Genomic DNA, 18,494 nt, shown 5'->3' with positions numbered 1-18,494 from the left:
TTCACCAGGGGTCTATTTGTCAGATTTTTTCGCGAAAAGGGCCAAAATTCAAAAAAGTCGGTCCCTCACACTCTCGTGTACCAGCGCGCGGCGGAAAGCACCTTTCCAACAACCGCCGACACGTCGGTCCCACGTCGGCATGCTCCACCGGTCAGTGTTTGGCGTGTACGGCTCCCGGCGACGAACGAGTGTGGCCGAAGCTTTCCTACTCCCATCCCATCTGAGCCACACATCTCTCTCACGCCACGCGCACAAAACAGCCAGGCTCCCACGCGCATCACCCGGCTCTCCCTTTCCGTGCCACTCGCCCCCAAGCCCCGAACCCTCGCCGCCGCCTCCGAGACAGCCGCCGCCACCATGGCCACGACGACCGCCGCCAACGCGGCCGCCGCGCTCACCGGTGCCATCACCACCGCTCTCCGCCCCCCGGCCGCCGCCGCTCTCCGCGCCCCGGCCGCCGCCGCTCTCCGCGCCCCGGCCGCCGCCCATGGAGGCATACCGGCCACACCGGCGCTGCATCCCGCGGCGGCTTCTGCAGCGCCATCTTCCTCGCCGGCCGACCTCTCCCGGTGGCCGCAGCGGAGGGGTTACTCCCAGTTCGCGAGCGGGTTCACCCCGCTGAAGCCGAAGCCGCTGGAATCCATCATCGACGTCGAGCGCGCCAAGGGCCTCTCGCCTGAGCACCTCGTCGCCGCCTGGGATGACGTCAGTCCCTGGCCCCCCTCATTAGTCGTTTCCTTCGTTTCAATTCGTGTTTAGAATTGAGGAGATCTGGCTTCAAAATAAATAAAAATGAGATGCCCTCTGGCGACCGTGTAGATAAGCATGAAAATATGATATTCTGTTTTGCACGCTTAGTACTTATTTCAAGCAGTTTGCTAGAAGCGATTTGTTTGTCATGTATCCACATGATCTGTTATAAAGGAAGAGATAAAAGGAACCAAACATTCATTGAAATGTGCAGGGTTTTTCTATTGCAGTTTACTTTCTAGGATCTTTGATAATGCGGAACCTAAAACTTAGATTACTACTAATGGAAGACCGTATCAGGCAACCCTACTAGTAAATTTATTTTTTTCCTTGAAAATGAGAGTATATGCATATTGCATAGCAGTGATATTGACACTGGTAAAAATTTACCATTTGGTCAATTTGCATGCCATTAAAATGATTGGAGTAGGATAAATTTTGCTAAGAAATTTCAATGTACTTTTGACTTTTCACTTCCTCTTTATTCGGCAGCATTTGCCCAATTGTCATAGAACAATAGTGGCATGTGCTCTGAGCCTCTGACATCTGATTGTGTCTTTTTTTTTTCTTTTTTTACCAAATAGTGGAGGGATTGGGCAAATCAGTGGTGGCTCAACTCTAGGAATCAAATGAGTACCATGTCCTTCACTGTATTCAAAGTTAAATAAAATTACCATGGTACTTTTAACTACCTTTCGTGGTAGAATTTTCTTGCCACAACCTACCGCAGAGGATGTGTTGAGGATAGGAGTAGCAATGTGATCATAATTAACACACTTCTCACAGATCATTCTTGAGCTCATAAAAGAACTTTTACCATATGATGTAAAATAGTATGCATGGTTTCCTCTCCCTCTCCGTGTATGTGGTGGGTGGGTTGAATTTTACCTGATTAGGCGAATGTTGGAATTTCCAGCTCTATTATGTTGGCCTGTTAACCTCAAAAGAAAAACCAGGTTGAATAAATCTGACTGTAATGTGCAATTGATATGGTTTAATACATTTTTTTTGTTGTGGCTTATGCCGTTAAAGCATTATTTTCATGCTGACTATTGGATTTGTCCTGATATTTTGTGTTTTTGTTACTTGTTTCTCTTCTTTTTTCTGAATATTAGTATCATTTGGGAAGAGGTCATATAGGTGCATCTATGAAAACAAAGCTTTACCATCTCTTGGAACAAAGATCATCTACGTGGTATTTATTCTTCAACTTCGAGTTATTTGTTGCACATTTTGTAGTACCAATGAATTTTCTGATCTAATTTTGTTTGTTCTGTAGTCGTCACTTTGTTATTCCTTTGTGGAAGGGAAGTGGATACACCACTATGTTCATGCAAGGTTAGTGTTAAGTTCTTTGTGGATATTGGAATTATGATTAACCTAGTCACTTTTTTATTCTTAGCATTACCCCCCATTGATTTAGCAATTAGCACTACAAATATAGCTGGCTTTGATCATTCTTAAATTGCATCTCTTTATTGTGGAACTACATGTACTTTGGTTAAATGGACCCTTACAATACAGCCGTTGTAGTAAAAATTGTAGAAGTAGGGAGTTGAATTATGATATGATGTTGACATCAGCATGGTTGATATTTCTGTTCTTACACTCAAGATAATGTGCTTCTATTATTTTTTATGTGTCACACAAATTTTAATGCAGAAGCCAATGGTTAATTCTAGCTAAGTAACACAAGTTCCATGATTAGTTCATCTAAATTTGACCATTTAACTTAAGTTCATGGTATCCATATTCTTAGGGTATTGGAACAAGAAATTATCCTGCCCTTGTTTTGTTTTCAAAGTGGTAGCTGTTGAAGAGGGAAAGGGCATCCATTCATGCAATAAATAATTTAACCTGAAATGGCCTGTTTATTAAACATTTAGTGTTAACTCCACCTGTAAAGGTAGAACAATTGCCACGGCCTACTGTTTTTAGCACATTGTAGTGGAGGGTCTAATTTATTTGACCATTGGTTGCAATGTTATTTTTTTTAACATTATGGACTTAATTTGTCCTACCTTTGTGATTCAATGTCCCAGTCCAGATGCCATACATGATCTTCACAGGACTCGAAGACTATAAAGCAAGAGGCACTCAAGCAAGCCCTTACTACACAGTCACCCATTACACAGAGTTCGCAGAAACCAAGGACACTGTGCTTATTCGAGGAGATGTTGTTTTCACCAGCAAGCTAACTGATTCAGAGGCAAAGACCCTTTTGGAGACTGCTCACTCATTCTACCTGAATGATGTGAGGTACAGACTCGTGGAGCGCTTCAACAAAGAGACCCACGAGTTTGAATTCAAAGATGTTCTTCAAGTTCTTGATATGCCAACCATGTGACCAGTTTAATTCCCAACCAATAGCAAATATTCCCAGTGGGGCCTGTTCGCTTCAGCTTATAAGCCGGTTGAAAAGCTGAAACGGCTGATTTGTTGTGAGAGGAAAACACTGTTTGGTGACTGATAAGCCGGCTGAATAAGCTGAAGCGAACAAGCTTCAAAAGCAGATGTGGACTTGTAGATTGCTTTTTGTCACCTCAATTTGGCACTGTAGATTGCTTTTTTTTGTATTGAATGCGGTAAGATGGAGGCGCCTGATCTTGCTGACTGAGAATTCTGTGTGGACTTTGTCAGACTGACAACGTCATTAGAAAATTTTGATTGTGCTAAGCAGATGTGGACTTGACGTGCCAGGAGAAATTCCCTAGCTATTTCCTGTTGTTTCTTTCTAGCCAACTAGATCCATAACAGCACTTATATTGTCTTGGTGTATTATTTTTTAATAAGTTTATGGAAACATAAAGTTGTTGTTTGTGGCAAAGTTGATGGCAGAGCAAATAAAAAGTCAGCCGTGAATTCGCGCGGAAGTCGGCTCCTGTTGTGTAAATGAGCTGACAGTTTGGTGCTTCGGACTTGATTTGGCCTTTGTTGAGAGGAAAAGCGATTGCCGTTCTGACTTTGGTTTTGTGAGAGAGCGCTACATACGGTTGGGACGGAAGTCCGGTGGCCATAGTAGCGCTTAGAATTTTGAGTGGAGGTAGCTAAACTGATTAGTCGGAATGTGACGGAACAAGGAGGCAGCCTAACGGAACCATCTGCCACACAATATGGCGCTTTATGATGGCATCAGCACAATACTTATTTGAACACTAGGAGGCTGAACTTTATTCGTTCATTTTACTATCCGAACAATAATACACTTTATTTGCTTACCCGTGAACAAAATTTTGACTCAGTCTACTTATTTAACAAACTGCCAGATCTGTTACTAATGAGATCCATCCTTTTCACCTTTGTGTAGAAGTTAAAATTAATACAAGTTCAAATTTGGTGTCGGAAACAGTGGACGTCATTATTTATGTTTAAAAATACATTAAGATTCTTTTTCATGATTATTTTTCGTAGATTAGGAGCATTCATCACTAAATTAATACTAGGGATAGAAAATTGCATGCAAAGTACTAATGAAAAATTATTAAAATCTTTTTTTTTCTAACATACGATATCTTTGTTCCATATCACCTCACAAAATGTGAGTTTAAACCTCAACTTATACGTGGATTGTGAAGGGAAAAAAGTGACAAATTTCAATAGAGTATAGATTGGACAATTGAAATAGTTTTGGAGTAAATTGAGCTGAGGTGTTATCAAAGATCCTGTGGAGAAAATGGATCGTTCGGAGTAGTAAAATAGATTTTTTTCCCCCTTATGCAAAATGGCATGGAGAACACAATATGCTGAGCAGCATGTGTCCACTTGATGCACTTGATGCAAATCACAGCCAATTCAAGCCGAGCAATAGTCCACAATGCGCACAAAGATTTAGCACATCCATTTCTTTCCTGGTTGATATGAAGGGTGCCGTATCCGGTGCGTTCGCAAGGAAGGGGCCCCCGGCCAGGCGCTCAGGTCATGGAGATGTGTTCCTACGACCAAACAATACGGCGCAAAAGGGCTCAAAGGGCAACATCTGTAATCATCATAATCTGGTGGGCGAGTTTGCACAATTCCACGCATGCCATTCGATCGCAGGGCATCATTGTAACGCATCCCTCTATACCCTAGTGCCGCAATTAACCAACCGGCACTTAGGCAGAGGAGGCGATGGGCTTGATTTGATTTGGCTTGATGATCCCGTGAAGGGGCGGCTTCCGGCGCTGGCGTGGCCCTTGCACTCCAAGGCAAGCAACGGCGGCAACAGCCGGCAGCACAAACCAGCTCTGCTAACAGAACAATAAGATGGCGACGTACACAACCAGCGATTCCTGGTGCCCCCTACAATCATGGCCTTGCATAGCCTGCCCAGGCACTTCAGCTTGACGGTAGCAGCTTCTCGGCTCTCCAATGTGGGAAAAACTACTATAAAAAGTAATTTTTAGATATAATTCGACAATGGAATCAGGGACTTTCGGCTCGGACTTTCAAACTTTCATATGAAAAATTTAAACTTCTAATATGAAAGAGAGACACATTTAGAATTGGATAGAGATGGACCCACCAAAGAAAATTGCAAAGTCCACATTTTTTATGTCATGGCGGTTGAAAGGGGCGCTCTAGCATTGGTGTTGGCATGGTGGCACCCAACATAAAAGGCTCTACTGATGCTCCAAGTGATTCATGTAGCCTATCTTCAAACTGCTTGTGCTTCTCCAAAATTGTTCCATCCAATTCTCGCGGATGATTTCCCTCTACTACAGGTGAGATCAGAGCAGACTTGAGATTGCATAAAACAGCAAAAACAAGAGATTGAATGCCAATAACTTGGTTAAAATTGTAGCAATTATAATAAAACATATATATTTCTTCATTAAAAACAAATAAAAGATAGAGGACCCAATTTCTTCATTTGGCCTGGTTGGTCCTCAAATATTTTTGCTTTATTCCAGAGAAGCTTCCAAAAAAATTGTCTTAGCATTTGGTAGAGCAACTGCATGTGTATAACATGGTGATAGTCTGACAGAAAATCAACTGAACACCTTAATCTCTTATTTCTTTGACTAGTGGTTAGTGGAGTCTCTTCTTCATAATGGCACACACATGCACGCTCTCTTCTCGTTTGCCATGAAGGTCGAGGGCCCATTTAGGATAGAAAAGTTTTTAAGTTTCAACTAACAGTGTAATACTTTGTGCCATACAGTTAGAGACTTTCGACTCAAATTTCATAACTTTCAAAAAGAAATCCAACTCCTAGCCCCAAAATGAAACATATTTAATTTCGGACTTATATAATAGAGGCCTTTTAAAAAACAATCTGGACTACCGCGAAAAATTGGATTAGACAAGCCTTTGAAAAAACTAATGCAGTTTCTTCAGCATGATGGCATGCGCACGCGTGGTCTCTTCTCGCTACCCATGTTGAGAACCCATTTCTTGCCCAGACTGACAAGCATATATCCCAAATCAATAATGGTTCCGTTCCGTTCTCACGGTTTGAGTTCCAGGGTTCAGTTGCAATCCCTGTGTTGCTTAAACTAATGATTAGCTGTGCCCAAGCTCACCCAACGGCAGCATTATGCTCGCCATTTGACGGCCGATTTGGTGGGTCCCCGCGGCGCGATGCGCAGGAAGCACGCATGCATGATTCATCATCCGCCGCCGCAGCACGCAGCTGCTCGTCTTGAGGGGATTCAGTTGAGGGCCAAGGCCCCACTGCACAGCACACAGCGCAGCACTTAGGCCAGCCAACAGAATGCCCACTAAGGCCACTCTGTCCCTTTGCTTGCTTCGCTTTCCTTTCCTGCTGCTCTTCTCCCTTTATCGCAGCATGATCCTTTGAGTAATTGTCAAGGCCGTCCAAGACAACTATATGTAATGTACGCGTGTGTCTGTATATATAAATATATATGTATCGGTAGCCCTGCATCACCTGCCCATAACCACCAGACCAACCGAGACCAGGCAGGCAGAGCCAGGCATCCACCACAACCAACAACAACAGGCCAGGGAAGGAAGGAGCTGAGGAGGAGGAAGGGCGACGATGAGCACGGCGAGGTTCATCAAGTGCGTCACGGTCGGCGACGGCGCCGTCGGCAAGACCTGCATGCTCATCTCCTACACCAGCAACACCTTCCCCACGGTGAGTGAGATCTTTTTTCTTCTTGGTTGCGGCCTCCTCCTGCTAGCTGCGAGGAGGCAAGCCATGCGCGTTCTTGGCCTCTGAGAATTCTTGTCTGACGGTGGACAGGATTATGTGCCCACGGTGTTCGACAACTTCAGCGCCAACGTCGTCGTCGACGGCAACACGGTGAACCTCGGCCTCTGGGATACCGCCGGTACGTGTGGACTGACTGACCTGCAGTATCTTCGTATCGGCGTGTTAGATTTCAGAAATCTCGGAACATTTCTTCGGTAGCCTGTTACAGTAGTAAGAGGTGTCATGTGTTTTCCAATCGGCAGTAGGATTGTGAGTTTCCTGATTATTTGTGGCAAATAGCTCCTTCTCCTGGTTCATTTCTCGAAAGCTCATAAATTAGAGGAAATGATCATGGAGGCCCACCTTATATTCAGATTCTATTGCTACGTCAGGACTAATTATAGGCGATTACAAATGCTACCCTTTTAAACCCATAATTGGAAAAGTGTTCCTTCGACCTTTTTTTTTTCTGATGGTACAAAAATAACGGTGGTGTTCTTACAGTTTGGTTGGCCTTTTGCAGGACAAGAGGACTACAACAGGCTTAGGCCTCTTAGCTACAGAGGGGCTGATGTCTTTCTGCTAGCATTTTCCCTCATCAGCAAAGCGAGCTATGAGAATATTCACAAGAAGGTGACCCTTTTTTTTCTCCCTAAATGAATTGTGGAGAAATCTCTGTTTTGTTGTTTAACACACTTTACCTAACTTTTGGAACTTTCTTCCTCTTCAACAAGCAGTGGATACCAGAGCTAAGGCATTATGCTCCAAATGTGCCGATTGTGTTAGTTGGAACAAAACTTGGTAAGTAAACAGCCCATACTTCATCTGACGAAAAGAAAAAACTTCAGGTTTTCTTTCCCTTTTTAAGTTTGATTGCATTTTCAGAAAAAAAAATAGGAAGCACATTTCAATTACCATTGCTGAATAAGAAACTAGGCTTCCTTTTGAAGTTATAATTTATGAACCCTACCAAAACCAGAACATGTCACAGAAACTGATAAGGAGTACTTGCAGACTTGCGTGAGGACAAGCAGTTCTTCCTGGACCACCCTGGTTTAGCCCCTATCACTACTGCACAGGCAAGTTCAACAAACATACATAATGGCATCCAACATGTGTGCCCACCGATGCGATTTCGTACGCGCCATATGTAAATGTTACATCTCTCCACACCGCAGTCGGTTGCGGCATCTGTCACGCATGTAAGCGCAAAGATTGGTGTGCTCCTAATTTCGTTCTGCTCTTCTCATGTAATAGGGCGAGGAGCTGAAAAGGATGATAGGCGCAGCTGCATACATCGAATGCAGCTCCAAGACGCAACAGGTATGTTGTGGACATGGACTGATCACTACTGGTTGGTAGCAGTAGTACTTTAGTAGTCTGATGATGCAGGGAAAACATTATTGATGTTGTTAGCAGTTTAGTACAGCTACATTACATTCATCCGTACACCATAGCGTATAGCTTTTGTTGGTGTAAAGACGATTAGAGAAGAAAGGAAGCAACGGAGACCAAATGCAAACTATAAAACGTTGAATATCTGTGCTGTCCTGACCAAAGTTTGCAAAAGCATCCGAAAACGGGAGAAATCGAATATGTTAGAACAAAATACCAGACTGATTCTGCTGTTTGAAACCAGCTTTAACTGGATTTTAATCTATCACATCTGGTTGTAACGATGATTTTCTCCATGGATGGAACAGAATGTGAAGGCGGTGTTCGACTCCGCGATAAAGGTCGTGCTGTGCCCGCCCAAGCCAAAGAAGAAGAGCGCCCGGAAGCAGAGGAGTTGCTGGATCCTATGAGTCGGCAGTATACAACATGGAGTTGCTCTTGCATTTCTATTGCTTGCGTTCGTGTTGTGTTGCTGCTAGATCCTGTGTGGGTTCAAATTGATAAGCCCCAGTGCTTCCGGTGTATGTAGGCTTGTAGCCAATATTACTATCTGTGTGTTAATTACAAATGAATCCTTGCATTGGTTCATATTGGCATTCAGTGATTAGGAATCTACTGCTTACATTCGTAGTATGGGCACTTTTGTCTTTTTTTGGCTCTTTCATGTACGGTTGACTGCTGTATCGGAACTTATCTAACGCATTGGTTACCACTTTTCATTCATTGATTGGACATGTTGTAACTTGTACGCTTCAACTGCAGTGTGGAGCCTTTCTTTCTCATGAAGGCACACAATGTGTTTGGTTCTTTGCAAGGAATCTGGTACAGCACAAACTTCCCTATACATCAGGCAAGAGAGAAAGGCCTATGCTATCCTCGTATTGGACGTACAGCTTTATTTCCCAGGTGTAACGTTTTACCAAACACAGTTCTCTTTGGCTATCTTTAAGCTGCATGCCTATAAGTCTACTGCTAGTGGCAAGGTTTTTTGGTCTAGCTGCTACAGTAGTTTGCAGACTGTTTTGAGGAGTGGCAGCTGGCAAGCACCGTGTACGAGGATTTAGAGGCCCAAGCCTTTGTGGCTAAAGATACCACCTGAGTGTAAGTTGGTGGATGTGCCATCCGGAGCATAATCCACAGTGGATGCTCCATCGTGAACTAAAAGTGATACTTATAGTCATCGATACCATATAATAAATCATAGTGCCAAGTTTATACCCCCTTTGCTCACCTCTTTACTTACCACATTACAATTTTTGCTTTTACATTATTGTAATTATCTTGGTGTCAAGCAGCTGCTAGGATAGTTTGATAGGCTGCAAAACTGTACTTTCGCAATAAAAAATAGCGCAGTTATCCCTAGTTTGGTTCCAGAACTTCTACTTCCAGGCATATATAATGGTTCCTTTTCCGCACCGAAAACAAAAACTTGGTACACAAGAGCGGCAAACTGAATCAATGCATAGAAGAGGAACCCTCCACAATGATGGCATCTGAATGGGAGTTGCTACAAACATTTTGGCAGCGATTTTCCACGACAAATTCGAGGTGTTATATCTCTCACATTTACAACTTGCAAGAACCAAGTTGATAAATGCAGAAAAAGAAACTCCGATCTTTTGAACCCCAAAGACCTATTGACGGGATCATCCCATAATGGTCATTGGGGATAACACATGCGACCCATATGGTGGGAGCTTCAAGAAACTGGGCAGGAGTATTTTTGATTCACCTGGTTAGAGTTTTGGCCATGAAGCGGTAAATTTATTCTAGTCAAACAAACTGGTCATGTGGGTTTCGTTTGGTCTGGCACGCTGCTGCTCCTGAACAGTCCAGAGAGACCTTGCGAGTTGGCAAAGCGCTCCAATTCACTAAGCTTCTGCTTCATATTCAGTATCTCCTCAGCCAGCTGATCCTCCTTTTGCCTTATTGCCTTCAAGATAGAGACAACATCCTCATAAGAATTTAGGATTATTGACATTAGTAGGCAACACAGATTAGTGAGCTAATATTTGCAAAAACAGAAGACTAGAATAACTCTGTTATAAGATGTGAACTCAATGTTATACTCATCAAAAGTAAAAATATGACATGTTAAGCTTAGACACAGCTTACTCAATCCTTGCGGTTCTGATTAATTTGGATAACCTGGAAATCATGATGCCTTCAGGGATGTTTGTTCCAAATCAGTTAAGGTCAATTTGCTGTTTTGACAAAAGAAGCAGCCTACTAAATCGTAGCAGTTTTCAGTCAAGGTAACTAACATTTATTCAAGGGCTCATTCGGAAATGTTCCCAAGCATTTAGACAGACCAACTGCTGTTGCTTCTTTTGGTTGATAAATTTGATGTTTCCACACAGCAAGAAATTATGCGAAACATTTTGGGATTCAATTTCAAGATCATCATGTATAACTATTCAATTAGCTGGAACATGTGGAGAAATAGAGAATATACTAATCTTGGACATCTGAGGGCTATTACCTCAATTTCTTTTTTTCGAGCCTCCTCTTTCCGGGCCTCTGACCTTGCACTTCTTTGCACCTCAAAGATTACGGCAGCTCCAGCAACCTACTACACAAGGTTTGCTAAAGTTTAGAAGATGACCGAAACAAAAACGAATACCGAATCTCTCCTGCGTATTTGAGGAAAAAAATACTTTTAGTGAAATAATCTCATGCGTATTCGAGGAGAAAAAATACATTAAGTGAAATAAATTCCTGAGAATATAACTCTTGTTTGTCTCGAACTCTCAATAGTATTTCCAGTTTGTAGATAAGCACAACGTATATTATTGGGCTGTCGGGTATAAATTATAGATTTGCATTGCACTTGCAGAATCATAATAGAAAAAGTGAGTATTGAAAAAAATAACTCATGAATATCACGAGAATCAAGGAAAGCATGTAGCAGGTTTTAGAATAAATTAGCTTTGACATGGTGAATACCGAGAAAACAAAGAGCTCCCCAATAAGATCGGCAGCAGCTTGAACAGCTTTCTCCTCGTTCAACGGTCGAATCTCAACATTAGTTGCATGACCATAGACTCTTCTTTGGATGTTTGTGGAGATGCGGTGATTTGCCTACAAAAGGAGTATATGTACAGAAAGGCTATGTAAATAAGTGATGAAATAAAATAATAGCAAAGAAAAAAAATAAGATTACAAAATTTTGAGTGGAAGGGTGTAAAACAGTGTTTTATTTTAATTCAGAAGCTATTAAGTGCACGGGATTAATGCACAAGCTAAGTAAGGTGACGAAAGCATCTAAACAAGGTAAGGTAAGCCATAATTGGCTAGGGTGATGCTTTCCATGTGCCCATCTATTTTCCCCTCCTCTATGGCATGGACATCGATGACCCATTATTCACCGAACCCACTAACTCAGACTAGCATACTGATCAAACTTTCTAAATTATTCTGTTAACAATCAGGCATTTTGAGTTTATGGTGCACGGAGTGCGCTTCTATCCCCAAATTGATTTGATTTTCTGTTTAACCACACCAGGTCAATCTACAAAAACAAACCAGTGGGTCATGAAATAATCTCTCTGTTATTCAGTTGCCATTTTCTATTGTTATGTCCAATGTTCCCATCAAAAGAAAGAGCTGGTCATGGGGCGAGGGCTGACAACAGTTAACAGTCAATCTGGAATTTAAATTTTGAATATTTTAATATATATACTGTTGCTGTGTGTTATTTACAGAGCAAGACTAATACATCAATCCGTTCATGAAATCTCCACATACATCATGTAAAAACGAACGATCAACATACGGAACGATTCCTATGAGAGCTTGCACTTGTTGTTTCTTTGGATGATGTAGGAAATGAAAGTTAGGCAAGAAGAATTTAAAGAACAGAGAAGAGAACATGATCTCTTTTACTGTGTAATTTCCCGGCAGCCCACGCAGCAAATTACCGAGTAATACTGAAAGCCATATATTATTCATCTTTATGTGTTTTGCTGGCTAGATTAAACTCTAGTTCCAGCATCTTGAATGGCAGCAGGTGAATCCACTAGTACATGAGCTCTCTAGATCATCAAATTTAAGGTTTGGACAGATAAAGAAGATGCACACTGCATATGATAAAAATCCCAGGCTGGTACTTGTTTTAAGTTGCCAACTTCTATGCAGTAAAAAAATATACAAAGTGGTGTTCCCGATTTAATTGAAATTGTATCTTCTGGACTGAAAACGCTTGTCCCAGAAAACTTTCATGGTCCCTGGAGCGGATTGCCACCTGAAGGTCCCAAACAACCATCTAGATGCTACTTTTAATTGGTGAGAAATGGAACTATGACTTTATCACATCTTCATGTTGTTCTGGTTAACAAGTTGGAAACCCAGTAAAGCAGATAACTTCTCATGTTCAACTATTTGAATGTATGAGTTTTAAAGAAATTTCACCAGGATAGATTCCTTTATGGAAAATTTCCTTAGTAGTCCCTTGAAGCAAAGGAACAAAAGAATAGAATTAGTGTTGGCAATGGCAGAGGTGAGTTCCCTGAACTCACTAACACACACCACACACACACGGGTTGGAGGTAGAAGAAGGGGATAGGTGAGAACTGAGAGCACAAATTGGGTGCTGCAGAACTGACTTGAGCTGCGGCTGCTCATCTACTCTTTATAGAGCCACAAGTCCATGTAGAGAACACAAAAGCATGAGTGTATCTACCCACTACACTACCAACTACTTGTACTATCTACAAGACAGGGCATACTGCCCTCTACTCATGGCACTGCTGCCACATACAGCAGACAGTAGCCCACTACCGGGCATGGAGCTCTACCTGCTCCATTGACCTTGGCAAAAGGAAGAGAGAAGCTTAGGCTGAGCAATTATCTAACAATTAGCACAATCCAAGAAAATTAAGCACAATGTCAAAGGTCATGGAATTTTCCTTTGGGCATTTCTCTCCAAAATCATTTGGCTCTTTCATATAAAGCATGTTCCAATCGAACAATTCCTGTTTCTGGATTAGGAATCTAATATCTAATCGATCAATTGAAGGCCTCACTGTTTTACATTGACTTAATTTTCGCAGAAATTATTTTATATTTCAACTCTCCTACATTCAAATACCTTAGCACAGCTCATTTTAGTGTCTACACTAAAATCATACAATTATACAGATACCACAATTCTTGTCTGTTTTCTCTTTCTATATTCTGGACTGCTGGGTTCAAATGACGGTCTCTCTGAAATGAGGTGATCAATTCAGCTTCCAAATTTGCACATAAAGATGGAAATGTTGGTAACTGCCAATACTCCAAACCTTTGATGGACATGCTGCTTAGTCTAGACTCAAGAGGTTAGGAAAAAAAACATTTCGGGCAATCATGTTCTGGATCCAACTCAAACTTAGTAACCGCATAAGTTGACCATGCCCTTAACCAGTACCAATGGCTTCAGATACCAAACTGCATCCCTCATATACAGGCCAGAAAGTCAAGAAATGAGCACGGGCCAAGGTACAAGCTAGCAATAGCAATCTGAATAACAGCTAACAAGCTTCTAAACAAGAACAAGTATCCAAGATTTGATGAATGAGCACCAGCCAAGGTACAAGCTAGCAAAAACGATCTGAATAACGCCTAACCAGCTTCTAAACAAGAACAAGTATCCAAGATTTACTATGGCTAAACCCCCTATTCCTTGGCCGTCGGTCCAGGATCTGGTGAGCTGAACTAAATCAGACAACCACAGAGCTCAGAACCTCAAACCCTGCACGGCTGCCAAATCCAGTCCGTACACTGAGGTGCCGCAAGGAGAAAAGGGGGGTGGGCAGCAAGGGCACCTGAGCGAGGTTGATGATGAGCTGCCGGAACTTGGGGTGGCGGCTGGCCTCCGTCTTGAGCCTGGTCGCGATGGGCTTCGACATCGTTTTCAGCAACAGCGTCCCGAGCTTCGCCACCGGGAGTATCATCTTCCCCTCCTCCGGCGGCGGTTACCTGGCGCTTGCTTTCTCCTCTGCTTCGCCTTCCGCCCACTTACCGTCGTCGGAATAAGGGAGAACGTCGGTGATCGCAGCTATTGAGGCCTTTACTGCTTGGGGTTGAGGCCGGCCGGCGTTGAGATCGGCAGCCGGGATTGGGAGATTCCGAGCGGGTCTTTCAGTTCTGCAGCCGATTTGTTGGCTGGCTATACCCTTTTTACTTTTCCCCCCGATTTGCCAAACCGCGTTCTTTTCGGTCAAGTGTCATGAATGATGAATTTTCCAAAAACGTATAGGTATAACCGTGGAGATAAATTCAAATACCACCAATTCAGTAAATGGCAGTAAAAACTATGAAATTATTAGCTATGATATATTTTGCATGATATATCTAGAACATATTACGCTATGTATTCAAATTGTTATTACAAATCTACTCCCTTTGTCCACGAATATAAGTATTTCTGGATTTTTCAGAAGTTAAAAGTTTTAAACTTTAACCATTATAAATAGCAAAAAAATTATAAAGGTTACTAATGTATAAATGATGTCTCTAAATTCATCATGAAACCGACTAGGCAATTCTTTCTATTTGAAGTAATTTATTTTTATAGATATTATTGGTCAAAGTGATGTATTGAAGACCATGTCAATATTCTAAAATGCTTATATTCATGGACGGAACGTATCTCAAGGGACTTTGTATTGCCAGCAGAACCCGAACACAACCTCTGAAAGGTTCCTAATTTAGGAGTACCGACTTTTGAGGTCCTGAACTAAAAATCTGAACAGCTGACTACTGAGCACAGAACTCTCGGAGAATGCTCTTAACAAAGTATTGGACTAGAACAATTCTGGACAAAATATACAAGAACAAAGTATTGGACTAGAACAATTCTGGACAAGATATACAAGTAACAAGATATACAAGTACCCGACTAAAAAGTCCCAAGTACAAAGTTTTGAGACATTGATTGAAGAAATCAGAAGACAAGATGACCACCAAGTCTCGAATAAACTTACCTTGTTTGAGAATTAGTTTAACTTCAATTCGTGTAGCAATGCGTACAATCAAATAGGAACATATATGCGATCTGCTCTTTATTACTAGCAGAACCACCGGAGTTCTACAAAAGCAGGAACCACCCCAATTCTAAAAATGGAGGGCCTGGTCGGTAAAATTTGTACCCTTAGTAGGAATGGTTCTCTTTTGACAGGTGAGCTTAAGGGCTAATGAGAATGCCAAATAAGTAGGTTATCGAGTATCGGATGTGACTAGGCTGATATTCCTTACAAGCAACGGACACTATAGAAGAAATGACTCTAAAAGGAATATGCCAACAAATTGTTGGGGATTGTGGAAATTCTGGAAACAAGAAGAGTCGTCGTTTACCTTACAACAACTCTATAGGCTGATCTACCTTACAAACAACGGACACTATAGCTTATAGGAGTACGCAAGAGAGATCAGATCTAGTCCAAGACAACTCAACACAAGACGACTTGCCATCTACCTTTCGTCCATGTTGGGGATTGTGGAAATTGCTTGCCACCTCGGAAGGTTGCCATTCTAGGGCACTATAAAGAGGATCGGAGGTGCTCTACAAGGGGAAAACCTTGAGCTGATATGAGAACCTACCTTTGGTTGAACATTTGAACTTTCAAAGTATGAACCACATCTATTTAGTGTATGTAGGTAGGAGGTCCAAGAGTGAAGGTGACAGATTGGATCATGACACAGTAACAAGGCGAGGTGTGACCCTCGATCAACGACGGGGTCAATCACCTTCGGTGGTGAGAGTTCTTCCCATTAGATGATCAGAGTGAAGAAGGCATAATGCCGAAGGTGGTTGCCACGAAGGTATCAGAGAGGAAGGTGTGAATGGTGTGATCAAAGAAAATGAATTCAAGTCCCTCAGCATGAGCAAAATTGATAAGACCTTGTTTATTATTGGATATATATCCCTTTTTTGCACATAGCTATATCTTTTGATAGGCGACTGTTGACGGTCCTTAACTACCAAATCTGACCATCAATTGCTGTATAAAAGATAAAAAATATGAGCACCAAACATAGTGGTAGGAGTTTATTACTAACAATATTCACAAGTGTTGGTGAATATTTGTATGCAGGTGATTAATTATCAGAATAAGAAGAAAACACAGTCAACCAGGGAAGAAACACACCTCCAGCCAATTAGAGGGAAGTGTTGGAGGTATGCCCTAGAGGCAATCACAGAGATGATGATTTTCCATTTGTATCCATGATTTATATTGTGTTCATTAAATATCCATTAAAGGCTACTTGAATTGATCTGCAATTATGTGAATTGTATGTGGAACTCTTTACTTGTATGGTTATTCTAAAAGTTGTCCCTAGTCGGAGTTCATGTGTGGACACACATGAATATTAGACTAGTACATATATTAGTTGATGACTACTTTCACAGGTTTTCCTGAGAGAGCACTAGACTCCGTAGTGATGCTTAAGTCCATTCGGATTATTCTAGCTATAGCTGCATATTTCGATTATGAGATATGGCAGATGGATGTCAAGACAGCTTTCTTGAATGGAAACCTAACTGAGGACGTGTATATGATACAGCCGGAGGGTTTTGTCGATCCAAAAAATGCTGGAAAAGTATGCAAGCTTCAGAGATCCATTTATGGATTGAAGCAAGCATCTAGGAGTTGGAACATTCATTTTGATGAAGTGGTCAAAGGGTTTGGCTTCACCAAGAATGAACAAGAGTCTTGTGTTTACAAGAAAGTTAGTGGGAGCTGTGTAGTATTTCTAATCTTATATGTGGATGACATATTGCTGATTGGAAATAACATTCCTATGCTTGAGTCTGTAAAGACTTCACTGAAAAATAGTTTTTTGATGAAGGACTTAGGGGAAGCGGCATATATTCTAGGCATTAAGATCTATAGAGATAGATCGAGAAGGCTTATAGGATTAAACCAAGATACTTACATTAACAAAGTGTTGAAGCGGTTCAGCATGGAACAGGCGAAGAAAGGGTTCTAGCCTATGTCACATGGCATGCATCTCAGCAAGACTCAGTGTCCTTCGAGTGCTGATGAGCGGGATCGCATGAGTAGAGTTTGATATGCCTCGGCTATTGGATCTATCATGTATGCAATGATAAGTATGACAAGCAGACACCAGTCTGATCTGGGTGAGAATCACTGGACAACGGTGAAAAATATTCTTAAGTACTTAAGAAGGACTAAAGATATGTTCCTCGTCTATGGAGGTGAGGAGGAGCTCGTTGTAAAAGGTTACACTGATGCTAGTTTCCAAACTGATAGAGATGATTCAAAGTCACAATCAGGATTTGTGTTCATGCTAAATGGTAGTGTTGTTAGTTGGAAGAGTTCCAAGCAAGAGATGGTGGTCGATTCTACGACAGAAGCCGAGTACATCGCGGCTTCGGAAGCTGCGAAGGAGGGTGTTTGGATAAGGAATTTCCTTATTGAGCTTGGTGTGTTCCCGAATGCTTCCAGCCCATTGAATCTCTACTGTGATAACAATGGGGCTATTGCGCAAGCAAAGGAGCCAAGGAACCACTAGAAGAACAAACACGAAATGCGGCGATTTCATCTCATTCGAGACTTCGTGAATCAGGGTGAGATCAAGATATGCAAAATACACACGGATCTAAATATTTCCAATCCTTTGACAAAGCCTGTCCCGCAAGCTAAGCATGATGCACACATAAGAGCTGTGGGTATTAGATATCTTCTAGATTGACTCTAGTGCAAGTGGGAGACTGTTGGAGGTATGCCCTAGAGGTAATCATAGAAATGATGATATTCCATTTGTATCCATGATTTATATTGTGTTCATTGAATATCCATTAAAGGCTACTTGAATTGATCTGCAATTATGTGAATTGTATGTGGAACTCTTTACTTGTATGGTTATTCTAAAAGTTGTCCCTAGTCAAAGTTCATGAGTGGACACACATGGATATTAGGCTAGTACATATATTAGTTGATGACTATGTTTCACAAGTCATGGACATGGAGATGTCAAACTAATAATGTAGGCACATGTAGAGACATGTGCTAGGATTGACCCAACACGAGAAGTAGTTCTCTCTTTACACAACATGTACGCTTTGTCCTTAGACCTGAGATTGTCGCATGTACTCAAGATGTAGATCGACTTACTTAGGGGCTATCAAACGCTACACCGTGACAGGGTAGTTAAAAAGGTAGCTTTCAGGTTTGTCAAGAAGCATGCTGTGAGACATGGTCAA

General features: G+C 41.8%; 3 protein-coding genes across 3 annotated transcripts; 2 read left to right on the top strand and 1 right to left on the bottom strand.

The window, feature by feature from the left end:
* Positions 1-283: 283 nt before the first annotated feature.
* On the top strand, positions 284-3,426 carry LOC117861911 (uncharacterized). Its single transcript, XM_034745434.2, has 4 exons — positions 284-705; positions 1,866-1,945; positions 2,030-2,088; positions 2,793-3,426. Exons 1-4 carry the CDS (start codon positions 358-360, stop codon positions 3,095-3,097), a joined length of 792 nt encoding a protein of 263 aa, XP_034601325.1. The 5' UTR covers positions 284-357; the 3' UTR covers positions 3,098-3,426.
* Positions 3,427-6,600: 3,174 nt separating this feature from the next.
* On the top strand, positions 6,601-9,007 carry LOC117858737 (rac-like GTP-binding protein 7). Its single transcript, XM_034741866.2, has 7 exons — positions 6,601-6,832; positions 6,941-7,028; positions 7,413-7,522; positions 7,627-7,690; positions 7,904-7,968; positions 8,147-8,212; positions 8,593-9,007. Exons 1-7 carry the CDS (start codon positions 6,734-6,736, stop codon positions 8,692-8,694), a joined length of 594 nt encoding a protein of 197 aa, XP_034597757.1. The 5' UTR covers positions 6,601-6,733; the 3' UTR covers positions 8,695-9,007.
* Positions 9,008-9,713: 706 nt separating this feature from the next.
* On the bottom strand, positions 9,714-15,435 carry LOC117858745 (OPA3-like protein). Its single transcript, XM_034741874.2, has 4 exons — positions 14,089-15,435; positions 11,231-11,365; positions 10,767-10,853; positions 9,714-10,217 (listed from the first exon to the last, which is right to left on the bottom strand). The coding sequence occupies exons 1-4, from the start codon at positions 14,215-14,217 to the stop codon at positions 10,071-10,073; spliced, it is 498 nt and encodes a 165-aa protein (XP_034597765.1). The 5' UTR covers positions 14,218-15,435; the 3' UTR covers positions 9,714-10,070.
* Positions 15,436-18,494: the final 3,059 nt, after the last annotated feature.

The sequence above is a fragment of the Setaria viridis genome, chromosome 1 (genome assembly GCF_005286985.2).
Source record: "Setaria viridis chromosome 1, Setaria_viridis_v4.0, whole genome shotgun sequence".
Lineage (NCBI taxonomy): Eukaryota > Viridiplantae > Streptophyta > Magnoliopsida > Poales > Poaceae > Setaria > Setaria viridis.
The sequence above is the reverse complement of the archived record's forward strand: the minus strand, read 5'-3'. Positions and strand labels throughout refer to the sequence as shown.

Excerpts from the sequence above, each read along its gene's own strand:
- LOC117861911 (XM_034745434.2), top strand. The coding sequence starts at position 358 with ATGGCCACGACGACCGCCGCCAACGCGGCCGCCGCGCTCACCGGTGCC. Across the intron at positions 706-1,865 it reads TCGTCGCCGCCTGGGATGAC|TATCATTTGGGAAGAGGTCA; the intron begins GTCAGTCCCTGG and ends TCTGAATATTAG. Across the intron at positions 1,946-2,029 it reads GAACAAAGATCATCTACGTG|TCGTCACTTTGTTATTCCTT; the intron begins GTATTTATTCTT and ends TTTGTTCTGTAG.
- LOC117858737 (XM_034741866.2), top strand. The coding sequence starts at position 6,734 with ATGAGCACGGCGAGGTTCATCAAGTGCGTCACGGTCGGCGACGGCGCC. Across the intron at positions 7,691-7,903 it reads GTTAGTTGGAACAAAACTTG|ACTTGCGTGAGGACAAGCAG; the intron begins GTAAGTAAACAG and ends GAGTACTTGCAG. Across the intron at positions 7,969-8,146 it reads CCCCTATCACTACTGCACAG|GGCGAGGAGCTGAAAAGGAT; the intron begins GCAAGTTCAACA and ends CTCATGTAATAG.
- LOC117858745 (XM_034741874.2), bottom strand. The coding sequence starts at position 14,217 with ATGATACTCCCGGTGGCGAAGCTCGGGACGCTGTTGCTGAAAACGATG. Across the intron at positions 11,366-14,088 it reads TCATCATCAACCTCGCTCAG|GCAAATCACCGCATCTCCAC; the intron begins GTGCCCTTGCTG and ends CTCCTTTTGTAG. Across the intron at positions 10,854-11,230 it reads GGGAGCTCTTTGTTTTCTCG|GTTGCTGGAGCTGCCGTAAT; the intron begins GTATTCACCATG and ends CTTGTGTAGTAG.